General features: G+C 36.3%; 1 protein-coding gene across 2 annotated transcripts in view; it reads left to right on the forward strand.

Moving 5' to 3' along the window:
• LOC117399458 (cAMP-specific 3',5'-cyclic phosphodiesterase 4D-like) overlaps nucleotides 1-18,210 on the forward strand; it is a 365,779-nt gene that overhangs the window by 42,257 nt on the left and 305,312 nt on the right. For both annotated transcript variants that reach the window (XM_058990262.1, XM_058990265.1), the window contains one exon: nucleotides 12,664-12,763. In XM_058990262.1, the coding sequence (XP_058846245.1) occupies nucleotides 12,722-12,763 (42 nt within the window). In that variant the 5' untranslated portion in view covers nucleotides 12,664-12,721. The remainder of the gene's footprint in view (nucleotides 1-12,663; nucleotides 12,764-18,210) is intronic.

Consider the following 18,210-nt stretch of genomic DNA (forward strand, 5'->3'; position numbering starts at 1 on the left):
TCACAAAAACTGGCCCAAAAATGGTACAAAGACCTTTAAATTTGGCAATGGAGATTCTGCTTGACTTAATATACTGAGTCTTATTAAAAAGATCATTTTTTTATTTTGCCCGGTGTTGCATTTATCTTTAGAACTTAAAAAAAACAAAACACAGGATGGATACTAAATGGTGTTGTTTCAAATTATGTAGCTCTGTGTCACGTTTTAAATTGCAGTAAGTGAGGCCGACTCTCTGGTGTGATGGTCTGAGCTGTGGTTCGTAGGAGTATCTAGAAAGCCTGGACAAGATAATACAATGCATGGGTGATTAAAGTGGTGCCCTAGAGGTCCCTGCAATAATTTAAAATATATTTGAAGTATTAAAGGCTGTGAAGGAGGCCTACTTTTCTTCAATCTAAGGTTACTATTCAATCTAGCTATCTTTTTTTTTAATCTAACTTCTCCTCTACGCGGGTCGTGACTTGCTAATGTAATACCAGGGGAAATCGTTGACCTTTCGATTTCACATGATAGTTTTCTTTTCTATTAGTATTCATTGAAAAGTTGCGATATCGTGTGGTAAGGCAGGAAATCCCTGTGGCCTTGTTATCTACTTTAAGACATGGAAAAGTATTGTAGTATTAAATAGAAATCTGAAGGTTGTTTTGAAAATATCTAAGGTACTGTCCTGTAGTTACTGTACTGGAGGTTAATTTACACCTTGTAGGTTTAATGAACAGCCATTTTCATCAGTGATATAACTTTAGTGTCTTTTGTATATAAAAGGTACATACTGAATACATTGGAGTGGATTATGCATAACCATAATATCAAGTGTCTTTAAATTGGCTAATTTAGCGGAGACATTTTTTTTTAAAACTGAGAAATTGACAGATGGTACATATGACTTACTGTACTGTAGTACTTTCGAATTCATTATTTGGAAACAATAGTGTGGTTATAGAGAAGAGATTCCCAACCTATTTACTGTGAGAAGTTTCTTTGTATGATAGACTTTCAATGGTAACCGAGATTACAACAAACATGTGTTTCCATTATATCTGGTACCATAATTAGGATGAAGTTTGAATGTTTTACCATATTCGGATGAAGTTTGAATGCTTTACTTTAGGATGTATGTTGCCCTTTCTTTGTCTTGAAATAACTATTGCATTGCTGTTTGTTTGTTTCAGCGTTTTTAAAACCCTCAATACTATAAAACAGTCAATACTAGTGTATGATGTTGACATCTTCAATACATGTATATGCACAGCCTTTGATTAGTGGATGCATGCTTTCTGGTGAAAACAGTCCAACAATATTTGTTTAAAACATAAATCTGTAATGAGGTTGATGAGGAAACAAAGATTTCTGGGTAACACTTCACATTAAGTGTCTATAATCACTGTGTATTTACATAGTAAATACATATGTACTTACACCTAATTACAATGTTATTATGCATAGTTACAATATACTTAACATGTACATGCACTATATATGCAAGTACACAATTGTATCAGAAAAATGTTAGGTTTAGAGTTAGGGTGAGGGTTAGGGGTAGGGTTAGGGTTAGCATTAGGGTTCTATCATGCAAAAAAAATTACACATCAAGTACTTTGTCACTATGCATAATAACATTGTAATTATGTGTAAGTACTCATGTATTTACTAAGTAACTACTATATAAATATACAGTAATTAGAGGCCATTAGGGGCTGATGCAAGTATTGGCACAGGCAAACAAGTGTAACTAGTGGCCAGGCAATTATTTTGCACTGCGGCCTATGTAAGTTTAAGAGCAATGCAAATTTCTCAGCACACACAAATAACAAGCTGCAGTCATGACAATGAGGATCGCAATGAGCACCGCCTGTGCATGCGAACAAAAAAGAAACTTGCAACGCAGCCAATGACATGCAGCAGGAACAGGAGGGCCACATCACAGCTGACACAGCTGGAAAGGCAAGCAGAGAGGACAATCCATCCCAAACAAAGTGACCCTGGATTTGAATGTGTGGGGTCTTCTCTGCCTTGCCCTTTTAATGTCTATCCTCACTAAGAGCCAACCGTCGTCACATCAGACAGTGTACCACAACAGCCATCCTGAAGCCAGTGACAGGTCTCTGAAAGTGTGTGGTTTTATACAACTCTAAACTACTTGATTCTACAATGGTTTGCACCTTGTCAGAGGAGATGCAAAGTTTTTGGAGGGTCAGCAATTGCCCAAGTGCAAGGCAAAATCCTTTCATCTCATTATAATGCTTGCTCTCGCTTAGTATTCCAGATCCCTGCCCAATTTTCTGCTCTTTTCTTCATTTGAATACATTTCAATGGATTAATCATTTAAATGGATTAATGATGGCACAGTGCTAATTTGATAGCGGGTGCAGAATGGCAGGTGAAAAACATTCTTTACATGTGCCACATTTTTAGTGACCGCTAAAGTCCCACTTTACACCAGCTAAAAATGTTTTTTGGCTGCAATATGGTTGCTTTGAAGCCGCAAATCACTTTCCACGTATCCTTACATCGGCCCCTAAATGTAAAGTGTTACCGGTTTCTGAGGTTAGTCCAGGGTCTCTTGTCCTGTGTTTTAATGTTTTTTCATCCGCATTTTGGGCCATATGCATAAAACTTACCATCTGCTTTATTGTGGCAGTCTTAAAAAAAAGTCAGCATTGGAAAGTAAGGATAATATTCCACTGGAGGCCAGTTTTTCATATTTTTCATCATCCATCATTGGACTATACTTTTCTTTGAAAATGAATTGATAAGAAGTGTACATCTTTTACCAGACACATTGAGTTATATTACAGTGTAGCTATTCTGCCGGTCACATTGCTGAGTAAGGAGGGGCAACCATAAAGTAAATCACATATTAATAACTTGTAGTTAAAAACTGAATTGAATTAATAGCAGTGATCACCTATTGGCACAGCTTTAGCGCAGCACATTAACAACTGCTATGAGTGAATATTAATGGTAACATTTAACAAATAAAAATTAACCAAAAAAGCACAAATGATAGAACACTGCAGTTACATGCTGGATGGCAACAGTTAGGTAAGTAAAGTTGCAAAGTTTCTGTAACATGATTCTAAAATCTTACAAAGTCGTTGCCCTTTTAATGCAATGCACATTTAATTGAGAGTACAATTCTCATGAAGCGTGATATCCAAAATATTAGTATAGACTTTGAGCATTGCCTTTTCATTGCAAATATATAACTTTATTTCTTCTTAGCAGACACCGTTATCCAGGGCAACTTACAATTGTTACAAGATGTCACATTATTTTACATACAATTACCCATTTATACAGTTGGGTTTTTACTGGAGCAATCTAGGTAAAGTACCTTGCTCAAGGGTACAGCAGCAGTGTCCCCCACCTGGGATTGAACCCACGACCCTCCCTTGCTCTAGCCAAATGCTATTTCTGTGTTATAGGTCATGACGGTTGTGGTGAAATAATATCCTGCGTATTATGGCAGTGTGATCAACATGCAATCAGAAGTACCAGGAGAATGAACAGGGCAGAACATGGCCTGAGGGTAATGATGACTGTACCATGAGTCTCTGTGGGATCAACACAAAGAGAATTACACATCTATTAGTTGGGGTCGGTAAGCCACAGAGGGCTGTGGTTCAGAACAGCACAAAAACTCTAAAAACACATCATAGTGAAGCAAATTCACTGGCTATGTCATGCTGATGCTGATAATACAATTCGTCTTGTGGTGTTGACCTGACTTGAACAAATGAGATGTGTTTGTGACATCTGTGCTTTCCTCTGTGATATTGGAAAAAGGAAAAACAAAGTGAATTTGTAGCTGTAAAACAGTCAGTTCCAGATTTGTTAGATTGTTGTGCAGGAGATTATTTTCTATTTTTATTTTAATTCCTATTTTAATGTTATTTGTTCTTTAATGTTTTCTTAGTTTTATTAAGACAGTATGAAACTGTTTGCAACTCATAAGGTGTTATGAGTTATATCTGTTGGGCTTTGATTATTATTATTTTATTATGGGCCCTATTCAGAAAACTTTGACTTAGTTAAAGAACCACACTGACCAAGAACAAAACGGAAAAGGAGAAGTGTAAAAATACACTGACCTGGCTGTACACTAAACTCAGCCCATACTAGTCTAAAACCCTGCTTTAATGTTTGCAGGCCCAGTGCAGGTATTGCTTGGTATTCTATTCAGAGTCTGCCAAGGCCATTATAAAATATTCAGTGCCAACATCCTTTGAGCCTGCGCAGGCCATCTTCATTTCTGTCTAGGTCAGCAGGTCTTTCTCTCCTCTGTCTTCTAGTTAGACTGTTTGTGTAAATGTATTGATGAAACCTGTTGTCAGTGCTGCCCATACACTTACACATAACTCATACTGTTACTGTAAATGCAAGCCCCAGTGCAAGCAACTACTGTATGACTACAGCCAACAACAAAGACATCCCTAGCCAATAAACCATTGAGATCTGACTTACCTCAGATACTAGTACAGTACAGTCTGTCCATTTCACTGCCTCAAATGTTTAACCATAAACATTGTAGGGTTAAAGTATACTTGTCCATTCAGGTCATCATGTGGTCAGCGTGTGGAATTGGAATAGTGGGAATGGATCGATGTGGTTACATTTAGTTGAGCAGACCACATGTGTTTCCATTCTAGTGCTATAGTATGTGTTTTTAAAGCTATTTACCGTTATATTCTCTGGTTAGTTCAAGGATTTTGCTTCATCTCCCATCCCTGTCAAAATTGATGTTTTGTGTACAGTATATATTCTTTGTAGTATTTCCTTCTAAGTTAGTTGAAAATTGGTCTCATTTTTCTTCTTTTGATCCCTTACTCGATGGCTTGTGTAGTTCCTTAGTTAGATCAGAAAATCAAAAGCTCATTTTCCATTGTAGCCACATGGAGGAGCTATTACAATGCATCCTCCTAATTCTTGTTCATAAATGACTTTCATCAAAGCATTGTGTAAAAATGTGAAAAGGAAACTGCTAGTTAAATCAAAAGAAAAACATATTTTTAATTTAGCAAAACATTGTTTATGAAAATTTCATAACAATGAAACGAATTTAGATTTGTGTATGATTAAGATCTGCATACATCTTAAAACACCAATCAATTTAGCATTTCACTGGTAAACCACAGTGAATTGCTAAGGGCATGTTATTCTTGGTACATTTATTAAATTCTGTTGAAAAAAAAAAACAGAATAGCAAGAAAATCTCATCAATATTTATCTTGTCACAAACAAAACATTCTCTCAAACGCTATCCTGGAACACTGCTGTTGAAACATAATAAAAATATTTAACGTATATGTACCAAGGTAACCCTTCAGGAAGGACAGACGATGTTTGGTCATTTGTCCTGAACGAAAGATGTTCTTAGATTTTATTTTACACTGAAGTAGCTTTTACGGTTTTTAAGCCATGTTATCAATATTCTGACCATATGGTAACTGCTCATTTCGTTGTATTCAATGTTGGAAATTCAAGCAATGTCCAGAATTTACAAATGAAAATCAAATGAAACATTAGTCAATTACTGTAATTGTTGCGTACACTACAGAATTAAACTAATTGCTGTGAATCTGTGTTGGGGTTTTATGTAGTAGATTGTTGTCCATTAAGAAGTCATGTGTGTTCCAATATCCAGCAGAGACCAGGCAGCACTGAGGGTCACATGCATAAAAGATGACAGTATTTTCCAGACAGTAAAAAAATAAATACTGGGCAGTGTTTTACATGGGATTCATAAAACTACAAGCAGGTTCTTTTACTGGCCGGTAATGGTTTTAGATAATATTTGTGAACAAAAGTCAAACTAAATATGAGTAATCAGTTAGAGAAAATGACCTGCATGTTGCATATGGTATCATAGACACTGGGGTACAAATCTGTTCATTTAGAATAATGAAGTAAAACCATGTTGTTTGGTTCCGTTTTAAAAGTGTTCCATCCTCACCTTTCAGCTCCTGTGCTTTTCCCTTCCAAAAACCAAGCCATGCGAGACATGTGTTACAAAAAGAAAACCTAAAAACTACAGGCAAAATAATGCCTCTGTCTCCACCAAGACAAACAAAAAGAAATGTCAATGGGGAAGCTATACATTTGCAGAGACAGAACAAAAAGCAACGGCACCGTACAACTTTATGAATCAGATAAAAAATATATGCTAATAAGAAAACTGGTCTCCAGTGCTGCTCTGTAAATTCCATCCATTCATTATCTGTAACCACTTAATCCTATAGAAGGTCGCTGTGAGCAGGAGCCTAACCCAGCAGACACAGGGCGTAAGGCAGGACTACACCCTGGATGGGATGCCAGGCCATTGCAGGGCAACTAAAGGGCAATTTAAAGAGGCCAATGCACTTAGCCAGCATGTCTTTGGACTGTGGGAGGAAACCGGTGTCGCAGCGCTAACCACCGCACCACCGTGTCGCCCTTGCTTTGTAAATTATAGGTTTCAAATACATAGAAACATATTTATACCTTACTTCATACCTGTGAATAAATTCATTCCAAACTAATTTTACTATAAGCACGTATCTAATTTGTATCAGATTTAATATGCTTTGGTATTCTGAAAAATAAGACATTAAAGTAATTACTTCATTAACAAAATTAATACATAATTATGGAGAATGAAGTATAATCATTTAAAAAAATGTTTCTTGAAAATCTATAGTTTTTCACAGCAGTAGGATGTTTACTATAATATTAATAATGCGTGCTTATTTTATTATTAATGAAAAATCCCAGAAAAACGCATGGACAGTAAGAATTCTACATTATCGGTAAAACCTGTTTCTCTTGATTTGCTAATCCTTTTTACTCCTACTTTCCATGGATTGGCACTGCTGTAGAAATGCCATGACACAACGAAGCACTTTGAGTTTGCACATTACGTTCCATTTGTTGGCGTTAATCAAAATTGGGCCTGGTAAGTTTTATACACTTTACATAAGAAATCTGATATGAGATAGTTATTGATTTGATGTGATTTATTGACCCTTTGCATCATGTCTTTACATGACTTACAGGTACACTTTCTTTGGTCATATGTTTGGTCATAGGTGTCATTACTAAATGATGGATATCATTTTATTTGTAATGATAAAAATTGGTGATGTATCTTTATTTAGTCAACTTTACATAAGTCAAACTTTTTTTAGTCAACTTCATATAATTATTTGAAAACCAAAAATCTAATGTTCAATTAAGAAAGAGACATACTTTATAAATACCATCTGCTCTAATTCTGTTTGTGCTGTTTTGAATGTTCAGCACTTGAGAAATGACATTTAGTCAATAGCTTTACAAGTACTTAGGAGGCTTCTTATTCTTCAACTCAATTACACTTATATAAACAGAACTAAATGATCCATGAAGTATAAGTATGAACATGAGTACTGACATTTCATGCATTAGTAGCTCTGATGGTAATGGGGTGGGATCTGTTGCATCACCAGTCACTTGCTGTCTATCAAGGTGATATTTCAGTCCATGGACGACTTTCCATAAAACACCAGGTTTAGTCAACACATTTATTTGCTTTATTTTGTTTTTGTAGGTGATTAATGCACCCTTTTTAAAGGAGAAAGCTGGTTGTGGTAAAATATCCTTACAGTTACAGGGATTTATATGGGTATTACAAATATACTGGTGAATAAATGATCAAAAGGCTTGCTCCCCTGAACACCTGGAATCTCAGTTCACAACATTCACTTCGGGTGATATGGTCAAAAAGAAATATTGCATGTTACAAGAAGACCAGCACTCACTTCACATAAAAAGAGATGACTTTATTTATTTCTTCATTTCAAACGTTTAAAACAAAACCCCCGGCAGACACCCAAGCACAGAAGCAGTACGGCTAGATGCCTTCCAGTGTGTCAAATATATTTGTTCCAAAACAAATCTACTTTCCTACAGTAATCCCCACTTTCAGTGTCACCATGCGCCCCTGCCAGATTGGCCCCTTTTTGCTTCTTTTCCTCCAATGCAGCACAGAAAGATACAGTTCTGCTGTTTACTGGGAATTATTAGAACCGGGACCTAGAAATACAGCTGCCTCAATTAGAGAGATTAAACAATTTAGTCTTTGCCTGAATCATCTAATTGAATGTAGCTAAGGAAATGCAAATCCATCACATCTATTGAAAGCACAAATGAATGAACCTTATTTGGTTGACAGAATGATTTTTAAACTTTGTGTTTAGTGGACTGTATAATTTTAGCAGTTTTTTTAAAACTATAAAACTATATTGGTAATTACCTATAAATAAGTATAACATAAGGCTACATGTGATCATCATTTTACAACGTCTGCTCTTGACTTGTAGTTCTCCTGATTGGAATAAAATAGTGTTATTCTCACTCGTGTCAATAACTATAAAGTTAAATATACAATGTAATTGGGAATGTATTAAAGTATTAGCAATGAACTAATAATTCTCAAAAGGAATTGGATGGTATATCCATTGTAGCCCCCTGTGTTACAAGATCAAGATCATAATTTGTCACTCTCATCTTGGGGCTTCAAACTGATCTTAGATTGATAGGTTTGACACCACAGCAGTTTCTTGCATACAGTTACAGGATATATTGTGTACTGTAGCATATTTAATTCATCTGACTTTACATCACCTTATTATGTAGCTCCCTTTACTGGCATGTCAGAAAACCTGTCACTTGTTTTCTATCTGACAGGGCCTTCCACACCAGCCACTTTGTGAATGCAGAGCTTTGATTTTAAAACTCAACAATTTTACTTCCAGCTTCTGAACAAGACACAATAACCTGGGTTTAAAAACACCTGACTTAGGAATAATATAAAACAAAAAAATATATAAAATCTCAGCCTTGCAGTTTTAATAATCAGAACTTTATTATCGCAAATATATTGAGCCGCCTATCTATAGACAAGAAATGTTATTATCTTTCTCCCCAGGCAATGTGAATCTGTAGTCTCATGTTTAAACACAGATTGCATTTTAAGTGCAGCACCAGCACAGTTTTATAGCTGCTGAGTTGCATGAGAACTCTAATATGTCGGATTATGTTGTGTTGTGATAGAGCGGGATTCTCGGAATGACCTTTAATGTCAGGAATGATTGATATACTGTGCTTCTCCAAAGCAAATACTGCCTGGGGCTGCTAAGCAGAGCTCATTTAAATTGCCCTAGACGCTGACATGTTGTTCATAATTGAATGCCTGTTTGATAGAACACGAGCTTACTTAAAATAACATAACTTCATTGAGTCCATTATAGCACTGTTTCCACAATCAGGCCCAAATGCATTTGTGTCTATTTTACCTTGATGGTTTCAGGAATAAGACCATAAGAACATGAGAAAATGTACAAACTAGAGGAGGTCATTCGGCCCATCTTGCTCGTTTGGTTGCAACATTAAACTTTAGATTGACTTTTCTCATTGTACCCTATTTATTCTGTGTGTAGACAATAACAGCACTGTTCTCCTCAGTGAATCTTATTCTGCATCTGAATATTATTCTCAGAATCAATACATCAAACCAGGTGAATGTGCTGGATTACTCCACAGCAATATATATATATTATATATATATATATATATTAATGAAGTGAAGCATATCAATTCTACAATACATCTCTGTAAAATTTTGTAGGAGCAAATTATAACATTTATAGGTTATCCAATAAAAAAATACATATTCTCAGGGTCTCCCTCCATCTCTTTTCTCTGACACTGAAACACACAATCTTCCACTTGGGTGTATCTTCTTGTGACTTTGTGTACATTGTAATCATGTGCATTGTTTTTTCATGGGTAATTACTGTTTCCTAATATTTAAGAGTTGGGTCTTGGGGTTGCATTGAATGAACAGAAATCTTTTGGGTCGAAAGAGGATTTAAATACAGAGTGTAATAACTGAAAAAAAAAAAACTTTACAAAAATGCAACCCTTAATTTACATTGACACTACATATAGAATCAACATTTCTCTCTTTACTATTTTATAAATATACCCTCCTTTGGAAATAAACTATCAAAAGCACATGCACACACTTGCAGCATACTGTCTGTGAGTACTGTCCTCTGTGTGTGTTTTTTTATCAGTGATAGATTCTCTGACTCCCACTCTGAGAGATTGCTGGTAGGTTTATTGCTGTATTAAATAACTCTGTATAGCAGTGTAGTCTGTAAGAAAATAGGTGCCTGGCACGAGTTGTTCACAAGTCCTCACAAGGTTGCTGTGTATCAATATATAAACAGTGTATGTATTTACACACCCAGAGTATGATTACCAACATTAATTTCATATATATTGTGCACATCTATATGGACAAAATATGAAACATGTATTTCTGTTGCTCTTTGTGTAATACACAGAGGTAAGGTGCACACTATATATTGCAATCTATTGTAATAATTCACAGGCCAATTTAGCCTCGCCTGTTTCCTTCCAGCAGTCTACCCAGGCCAGTTACTAGCATCTCTGGGTTGTTAAAATTGAATGGAGAGGGATATAACAACTTTTGTTGTCTCTCACACTTGGATAACCTTGAAAAAAATTAAGCAAGATTAACCATGGTTTTCGAATTAAACAAGCACTCATAAAATATAGGATTACAGTGCACTTTAAATTTCATTTTCACTGTAAATGCTGGAACTGGATTTTGATACTGCAGGGCCTTATTAGTTAATGCATCTCAGCCCAGTGCGATTCCCTGCTGACACCAGGCATTTTCATTTGCACCATGATTGAAGCTAGTCATTTATTTTCATTAGGTGGTTCTCACTTAATCCAACCCCAAACAAAGAAAACTATACCATAATTGGCTAAATCAAATGCGGCGATGTCAAAATGAATCACACACTGTTGATTGCATACTCATTTCAGTCTTGAAATGAATCACGCACTGTTGATTGCGTACTCATTTCAGTCTTGAAATGAATCACGCACTGTTGATTGCGTACTCATTTCAGTCTTGAAATGAATCACACACTGTTGATTGCGTACTCATTTCAGTCTTGAAATGAATCACGCACTGTTGATTGCGTACTCATTTCAGTCTAGAAATGAATCACGCACTGTTGATTGCGTACTCATTTCAGTCTAGAAATGAATCACGCACTGTTGATTGCGTACTCATTTCAGTCTTGCCGAGTAAGGCTGCAATTTGTTTTGATGCGGTTAGTGAACATCCTCAAACTCAACTTTTTTTTAACTTCAGCCCCTACCCTCCGTAAGACTTTTTGTTTGAATTGTTCAACTTCAGCGAACCATAGTGCAAAGGAACCTGGTCTGCAATTGAACAAGTGAACCATCCAACCATCGAACTGTCAAGCCATTACTCCATCAAACCTCCACACAACAAATTGTTAGTTAAAACTACAATTCAAAGATGCCTCTTGAATCAAGTTCCAAAAACGTGACATGGGCCGACAACTCTGATGTTATTTAAATAAAGTGTAAAATAAAGGAAAATAAAGTCTAAGATGCGGTTTGTTATGCAGTGAGTTAGCGAAGAGCATCTTTTGTTGTGTTTCATCCACAACTATTAAACACTCAATAGTGTCATACTAAAATGAACATATGAAATGAATGACAAATGTGTGTTCCTCTAAAAATTCACAAATCAGACACTGTTCTGTTTGAATTTGAACTTCTTAAAACATTACGTTGTACGTTTTTGACATGCTTTCTGTATCCTGTAACCACTATAAATGTGCATTCATTTTAGAAGCTCAGCACACTGAAGTAAATCCCAGAGCAGCTCCTGTGACAGCTGGAATCAGAGCTGAGAGGTGTGAGCTCAGCTGGCTTTAGCCATTCCCTTCCCTTAGGAAACAACTACCGGTAGCCATCCCTTATGCAAAGCACAAAGCCTCTTTGAGATGCACATTCAGGCTGTCGTGAGGTGAATTCACTTGCCAGCTAATTTGGTGCACAACTCCTCCTCCTGGCCACAGGATTCCACCTCTCTGCGTCAAAAACATCCAGCAAGGTTCTGATTGGTGGATTAAGTCTAAAGGTTCCGTGTGCAGAGGTTCATTGTTTTTACATTTGAAAATCCAGAATCCACTGCATCGCTTACTCAGGAACTATTCTTACATCCTACTCTGATTTGTTATTGGCTGTATTTAACGAACAACACAAACATATGAATAAATATAAGGAAATCAGTCAAACTGAAGACTGATTGGTTTTTCAGGTTGTGGTGCGTCTGCAGTCAGTGCTATTAGTCCCCCCATTTTAAAAGTATGCCCTGGTATTTTTGCATGGTATTTTTGTGGTTTTCCCATGGTTATACTATGCATTTTACATCATTACCATGGTTATTAATATGCTTTACCATACCTCACTATTCTTTACAATGCCTTCCTATGCTTTACCATGCTTTCACTATGCTTCATTACACTTTGCCATGCTTTTACTGTGGTAAACTTTTATAAGAGCCTCACCTTTCATGAGCTCTGCAATATAACATTTAAAGAAAAAAACAAACAAACAAACAAAAACAAAACTGTGTGAATACAAATGTAAGATGAAAACAATACCAAATCGCTCTGCTCTGTTGAAATAAAGAAAGTAACACAGAGTACAAACTGGATTCTTAGTGAAATCACAAAGGTCAGTTGTCTTGCAGTATTTTGATCAGCTTCGTTTTCTTATCTGTGTCAGATTCTTGAAGTTCTCACCACCAAGGAAAAGCAGCCTCCAAGGAACACAAGCTTACAAGATGAAAAAGATGGCCTGTCCTGGGGTTGTCAGGAGAGACAGTGTAAGTAGGACATTTCTATTCACTTTTTATCTTTTCCGCTTTGTGTTTTTTACATTTTTTGGAGGGTGTGTAATAAATATTTAATGTGTCTGCCCACTAAAATTAACATCCCTGGATTACATTTAAAAAAATGCAACAAGATATGTTATTTAATTGTTAAAAGGACAGCAATTTAAAACACCCTTTTTCATCTTTTTGTAACCAAAGTCTCCTCGGAAGATCTTTCCTTCTTCCCTGAGACTCACACTCGCACTTCACATACTGTTGGAGTCATTGGTTGCTTGTAGCAGAGGGTGGCATGCCTTTTGTATTAATAAACTCTGAGGTTCCACTTTTGATGAGGTCACAGTGAGCATGCAGTACAACAGCGACTCCTGTGACAGAAGGTTCCAGCCGTACTATCTATGGGGAGGGGGAGGGTGGGGGGTTGTTATGGTAACAGTCCTGGTATGTGACACCCCTGTGTGAGACCTACAGATTCCTTTAGTGTCAACTGTATAGGACAAAAAATAATTTAAACTGCTTCTACCAGAATTACATATTTTTACAATAGCTGTTATATCATAATATAATGCAGGTCTCCCCTACAGTTGTTGTTTACTGTAAATTATGTTTGAAATTGCCCTCTCTGCTACCACAGCATGTACTTTTGTGGCAGGCTTATGTTCATATTTCATGTTAAATACAAATAGCCTCAGCCTGTTACTGCTCTCCTTACATTTTACAGACTGACTCACCATTTCCCTCAATGCTATTCTACAGTTTGAATTACTGTCATTATTAAACCAGAGGAAGGAAACACACTATAATAAAAGTCATGGCTAATACAAGTGTAGGCCCAATCCCCCAGGTAACAGATGCCAGAAGGGAATCTTGTTTTCTTGAGTGAGCAGTGAGAGAAGCAAACTACATTTTCAATATGAAATTTCAGAAAGCGTTACCGTTATTTGAGCTTTAATCTATTGAATGAAGACAGTATTTATAAATCCCTCAACTGGCTACAGCACTTGCACCATTCCTGTAATTCTTGTAAATATACCTGGTCTATAAGTTCTAGCTAACATTAAGCAATGTTGCAAATCCAAAACAGCTCTATACATTACACGTCACAGGCATCATCATCATCTGAAATACACTGCAGCAAGATAAAGTGCATAATACAAATATAATCCTGTATTATTATATCTCGTCAGACTATTTAGGTGCAATGTCTTAATCTAATAATTGTTGGCATTGCAATGAAGAGAAATGATCACTTTTCCATATGTTATGGACCTGTAAAAAATTAAGCTTATATTGGGAACATATATTCAATCATATATCCAGTATTTTAGGTTTTTCTTTGAATAAAATCACCCTCATTGACTGTTAGGTCTTACTGAACATCACAACTTAAATAGAGTTCAAACCCAGTTAGTCTTAAGTATGTTACTTACTGCTGAAAAAGCTATAATGTTGCAATGGAAAGAAAATGAACCACCACCACTTACTATGTGGAAAAACATAACCTTGGATGTTAGAAAAAGCACACTATAGTTTGGAGGGAGTTTGGTCAGATGCAATCAAATACTTAAGTGATGCTCATATGTAATTCTCAAGAGACTATTTATTTATTTAAAATGTAATGTGTTGTATTATATATATTTTTTGAAGAGGCTATATGCTTTATTTATTTATTTATTTTACTATTTTTGGTATTATTATATATAGTGTTGCAATCTGTTTAGTACTATATTTTAAGGTAAAGAGATACCTTTTATTGAATGTGTGTATTGTTTATGTGTTTTAAATGAATAAAATCTTAATCTGGAAAAAAAGATTGATATCAGAACATTGAGAATGCTGGCTTATTCCACCTGCCACGTGCCCATCAGCCACTGGGACTGACTTGATTCGATCTCGTTCTGCAGATGGAAATGTAGGAGTCAAATCAATTTCATTTGGGGCTCTGTCAGTCCCTGTTAGGATTAAAGACTGGCAAAACTCAATCTCTCCAACATGCACTGATGGAGGATGTTACCTAAAGACCGTGGAACAAGAAGGATGTGAGAGGCAGCTCTCAGACTGAAGACCATAAAATGTATGCAGAACATGAGTCTGTTAATAAAACAGTGAAAGTCTGTGAATGAATTCATGGCAGTTATATGAAAACAAGATACATACAGGTGATCTTTGACTTCCTTGTCTGGTTGCATATTGGATTGCAGACTGCAGATGGAACTGTACAGCTGTGGTCGAACAAAACCTGCTGAATAATGTTACGTTAACATATTGAATTACATAGTGCTTTGTAGTTTTCCATATACTTAATGAAAAACTGACAAAAATTGAAAAATGTGACATTTTGAAATCTAACGTGAAATACTGTACTACTTGTGACATGGCAGAAGCCCTGCATAGGTAAATGGTGTGATTTTTGTAGCTGTGTGAATAAAAATGATATATTTTGAATTTGTTTGGCAGGGATGGGGTTAAAACTTCATCTCTGCAAAATCCTGGTGCAGAATGTGGCTGGTGCTTAATTGAGTAATTGAGGATCAATTAAGCCCAGCCACATGATATAAAAGGAAAGCCAGCACCTTTGTTTGGAGGAGAGGCGAGGAGAGGCGAGGCGAGGCGAGGCGAGGCGAGGCGAGGCGAGGCGAGGCGAGGAGAGGAGAGGAGAGGAGAGGATGGTTTTCTGTTTATTTTTTGATTCACTGTTACCTTGTTTATTTTGCCTTTTGTTTGAACTGAGCGTTCACCTTTTTGTTTGGAGGTAAAGGGATTTGTTAGATAGAGAAGTTCTGTGTTTAGTTTGAGCCTTTCACTGCAAGGTTTTAGTTTGTTTTTTTCTGTGTGAAAAGTATTATTTTGCAACTTTTTGGAGCTACACTGTGTGCCAGAATAAATGTGCGTGAAAGTGCTTTATTCTGGTGTCATCTGTCTGCCTATCTGCACACATTGGTCCCCTACTTAAAGGAAGCAGCTGTCCTACTTTCCATCCACTAGGGGGTGCACTTTCAAATACTATTATGGCTTATGGTAGACTTTTGCGATATCATTTTGTAGTTTCATTGATTACATGATGTTAAATAAAAGATATAAATTATGTTCATATAGTTTTATTTTTTTATGTCTCAAGCCTAAAATTCTAGAATGTATGAAACACCATTTGTGCCAACAGTTAATCAATGAATTAATCAATTAATTCATCAATTTGCAGAAATTCATAAATTAATTTGTTTTTTTGTCCATCAGTTCATCAATTAATTGGCAATTCATCAATTAATTCATCAATTCATCCATACGAAATGCTAGACGGGCTTCTGGGTGAAATGATTGCTCCACAGTTGACCTGTGAATTTATTAATTAAAAGATGAATTGCCAACTATCAGTCTCGCGCTGTGCCAAAAAGGTGCAAGGAAAAGTGCTTCAGCCAATCACCTTGCAGCTTACTAGAAAAGGCGTTTCAATCACCTCAGCATGGTCATGGTCACGTTCGGCAATGACAGCCTGGATTTGAACCTGCGATCTCCAGGCTATAGGGCGCATCCTGGAGCATCTTTACTGGATGCGCCACTCGGGAGCCCCCAGTAAAGTTCAGCACATTGATATCCCCTAAGGTAGTCCGTACTACTACAAAGCTACATTTTTTACATTTTGTTTACAAGTCTCTAGCCCCTCCAGTAACACTGAATGAATATGATTTTAAATATTGGGAAATGATTGTAAAAGTAAATGACACATCTTCTGCATTAACTGATTTATAAAACAGCTGTTGCATGTGAATAACTTCATTATGAAGATGTAGGGACTCTATCATGCATGCTGAAAAATAATTGTGACTCCTCAAAGTCTGCTTTCCTTATTATGCTCACTGCCTGAATCTGATTATGTTGCAGGGAATGTACACCTACTTCCTACTTTTCTGGGGTGCTGAATAGCAGGGGGCTATTAATACATTCAGAGAAGGCTTGTTGAGATCTGGACAGCATTCATCCTGCTTTTTTATTCTCTAAACTTCTTCGACAGCTAGTGTGTGCTTGGCATAAATACTCTAATTAGAAAATGTGGGTAAAAGGATTTTTCTTTCAGCCAAAAGATAATGAATGATCTGTCTCACGGACTTCCTTATACACAATCCTCTCTTGTGGCAATCGAGAACAAGGACTTAATTTCAATTAATTTCCAGTGAACTCAGCGTGTATTAAATTAGAAACAAATCTCTTGTGCAAGTTAGCACCTTATTATCAGCCATTAATCTATTTTTTGTGATATATTCTTGGGCTTGATGTCCATGTCAGTAGCACTGTGATGTAAATGTAATTTTCTCTCTATGGGCCTCATTTACTAAGGGGCGCTAAAGATTAGCACTTGTGTTAATTGAAATTACATTAGTTAGTGCCCAATTTACGATTGCAAATAGCGAGCCTACTATTAATTAATGCACACGCTAATTGGCACGCGTAAAATGTTGAGCTTCACACTTTGGTAATCAGAATGAATAGATGAATTTAATGAAAATGTATTTAAATGAGGCACCCAGCTCAGACTAATGAGATGAGCTGTATTCACATGGTATTTACTAAAGGCTGCTCACTGTAGTGTGCACCTTAAAGTGATTGCTAATTAGTGCTGACGGTCGTATGGTTAGGCTCAAGAGAGCTGCAGAAAATGAAATGAAAGTATCTCTAAGCACTGTACAATACAAGGCAAAGAAAATCACAATAAAATACATTTGTATAAGGATCCCAAGGCATGTCACACACAAAACTGCCAACAATTAGACCATTCAATAATTTAAAAAAAAAACCAGTCTAATAAAGAATATTCTGAAAACAACAAATTAAAGATAAAAAAATAAAAAAAAACGTTTAAAACAAAAAAATCATAAAATTTGAATTTAAAAGGGACAAAAAGAAAATGCAGTTTAGATTGTAAAATAGGAACACTAAGATTTTTTTTTTTTTTAATACAAATACATTTTTAATCTTGACTTCAAAAGAGTAAGAATCCCAGCTTCCCTGACAGAAAAAGGCAGAGCATTCCATAGTCTATGAACTTTACAAGGAAAGGGCCATCCTCCCATGTTATTTTTATTCACCCTAGGGTTAACCAGCAGCCCCGAATCCTGTCATCTCAGAGTGTGGTTAGGAGTATACAGGGTCAATAATTCCTGTAAGTAACTGGGTGTTAATCAACTCAGGGTCTTAAATTAAAAGCAAAATCTTAAAATCAATCCTAAACTGCACAGTGAGCCAGAGCAAAGTGAAAGGGAGCATTTTTTTCCGGAATAGGAAGCATTCTCAGTCCCTGAATGTACAAATGGTGTATGACTCTCAAATGACAATCCTGAATGTGGTTGCTGGCTATCCTGGCAGTGCCCATGACACTTATATGTTGAGACACAGTGGTCTGTTTGATGATTTTGAGACCAAAAAATACAGGGAAGGGTGGCTGTTGG

This window comes from Acipenser ruthenus, chromosome 2 (genome assembly GCF_902713425.1).
Source record: "Acipenser ruthenus chromosome 2, fAciRut3.2 maternal haplotype, whole genome shotgun sequence".
NCBI classification, from domain to species: Eukaryota; Metazoa; Chordata; class Actinopteri; order Acipenseriformes; family Acipenseridae; genus Acipenser; species Acipenser ruthenus.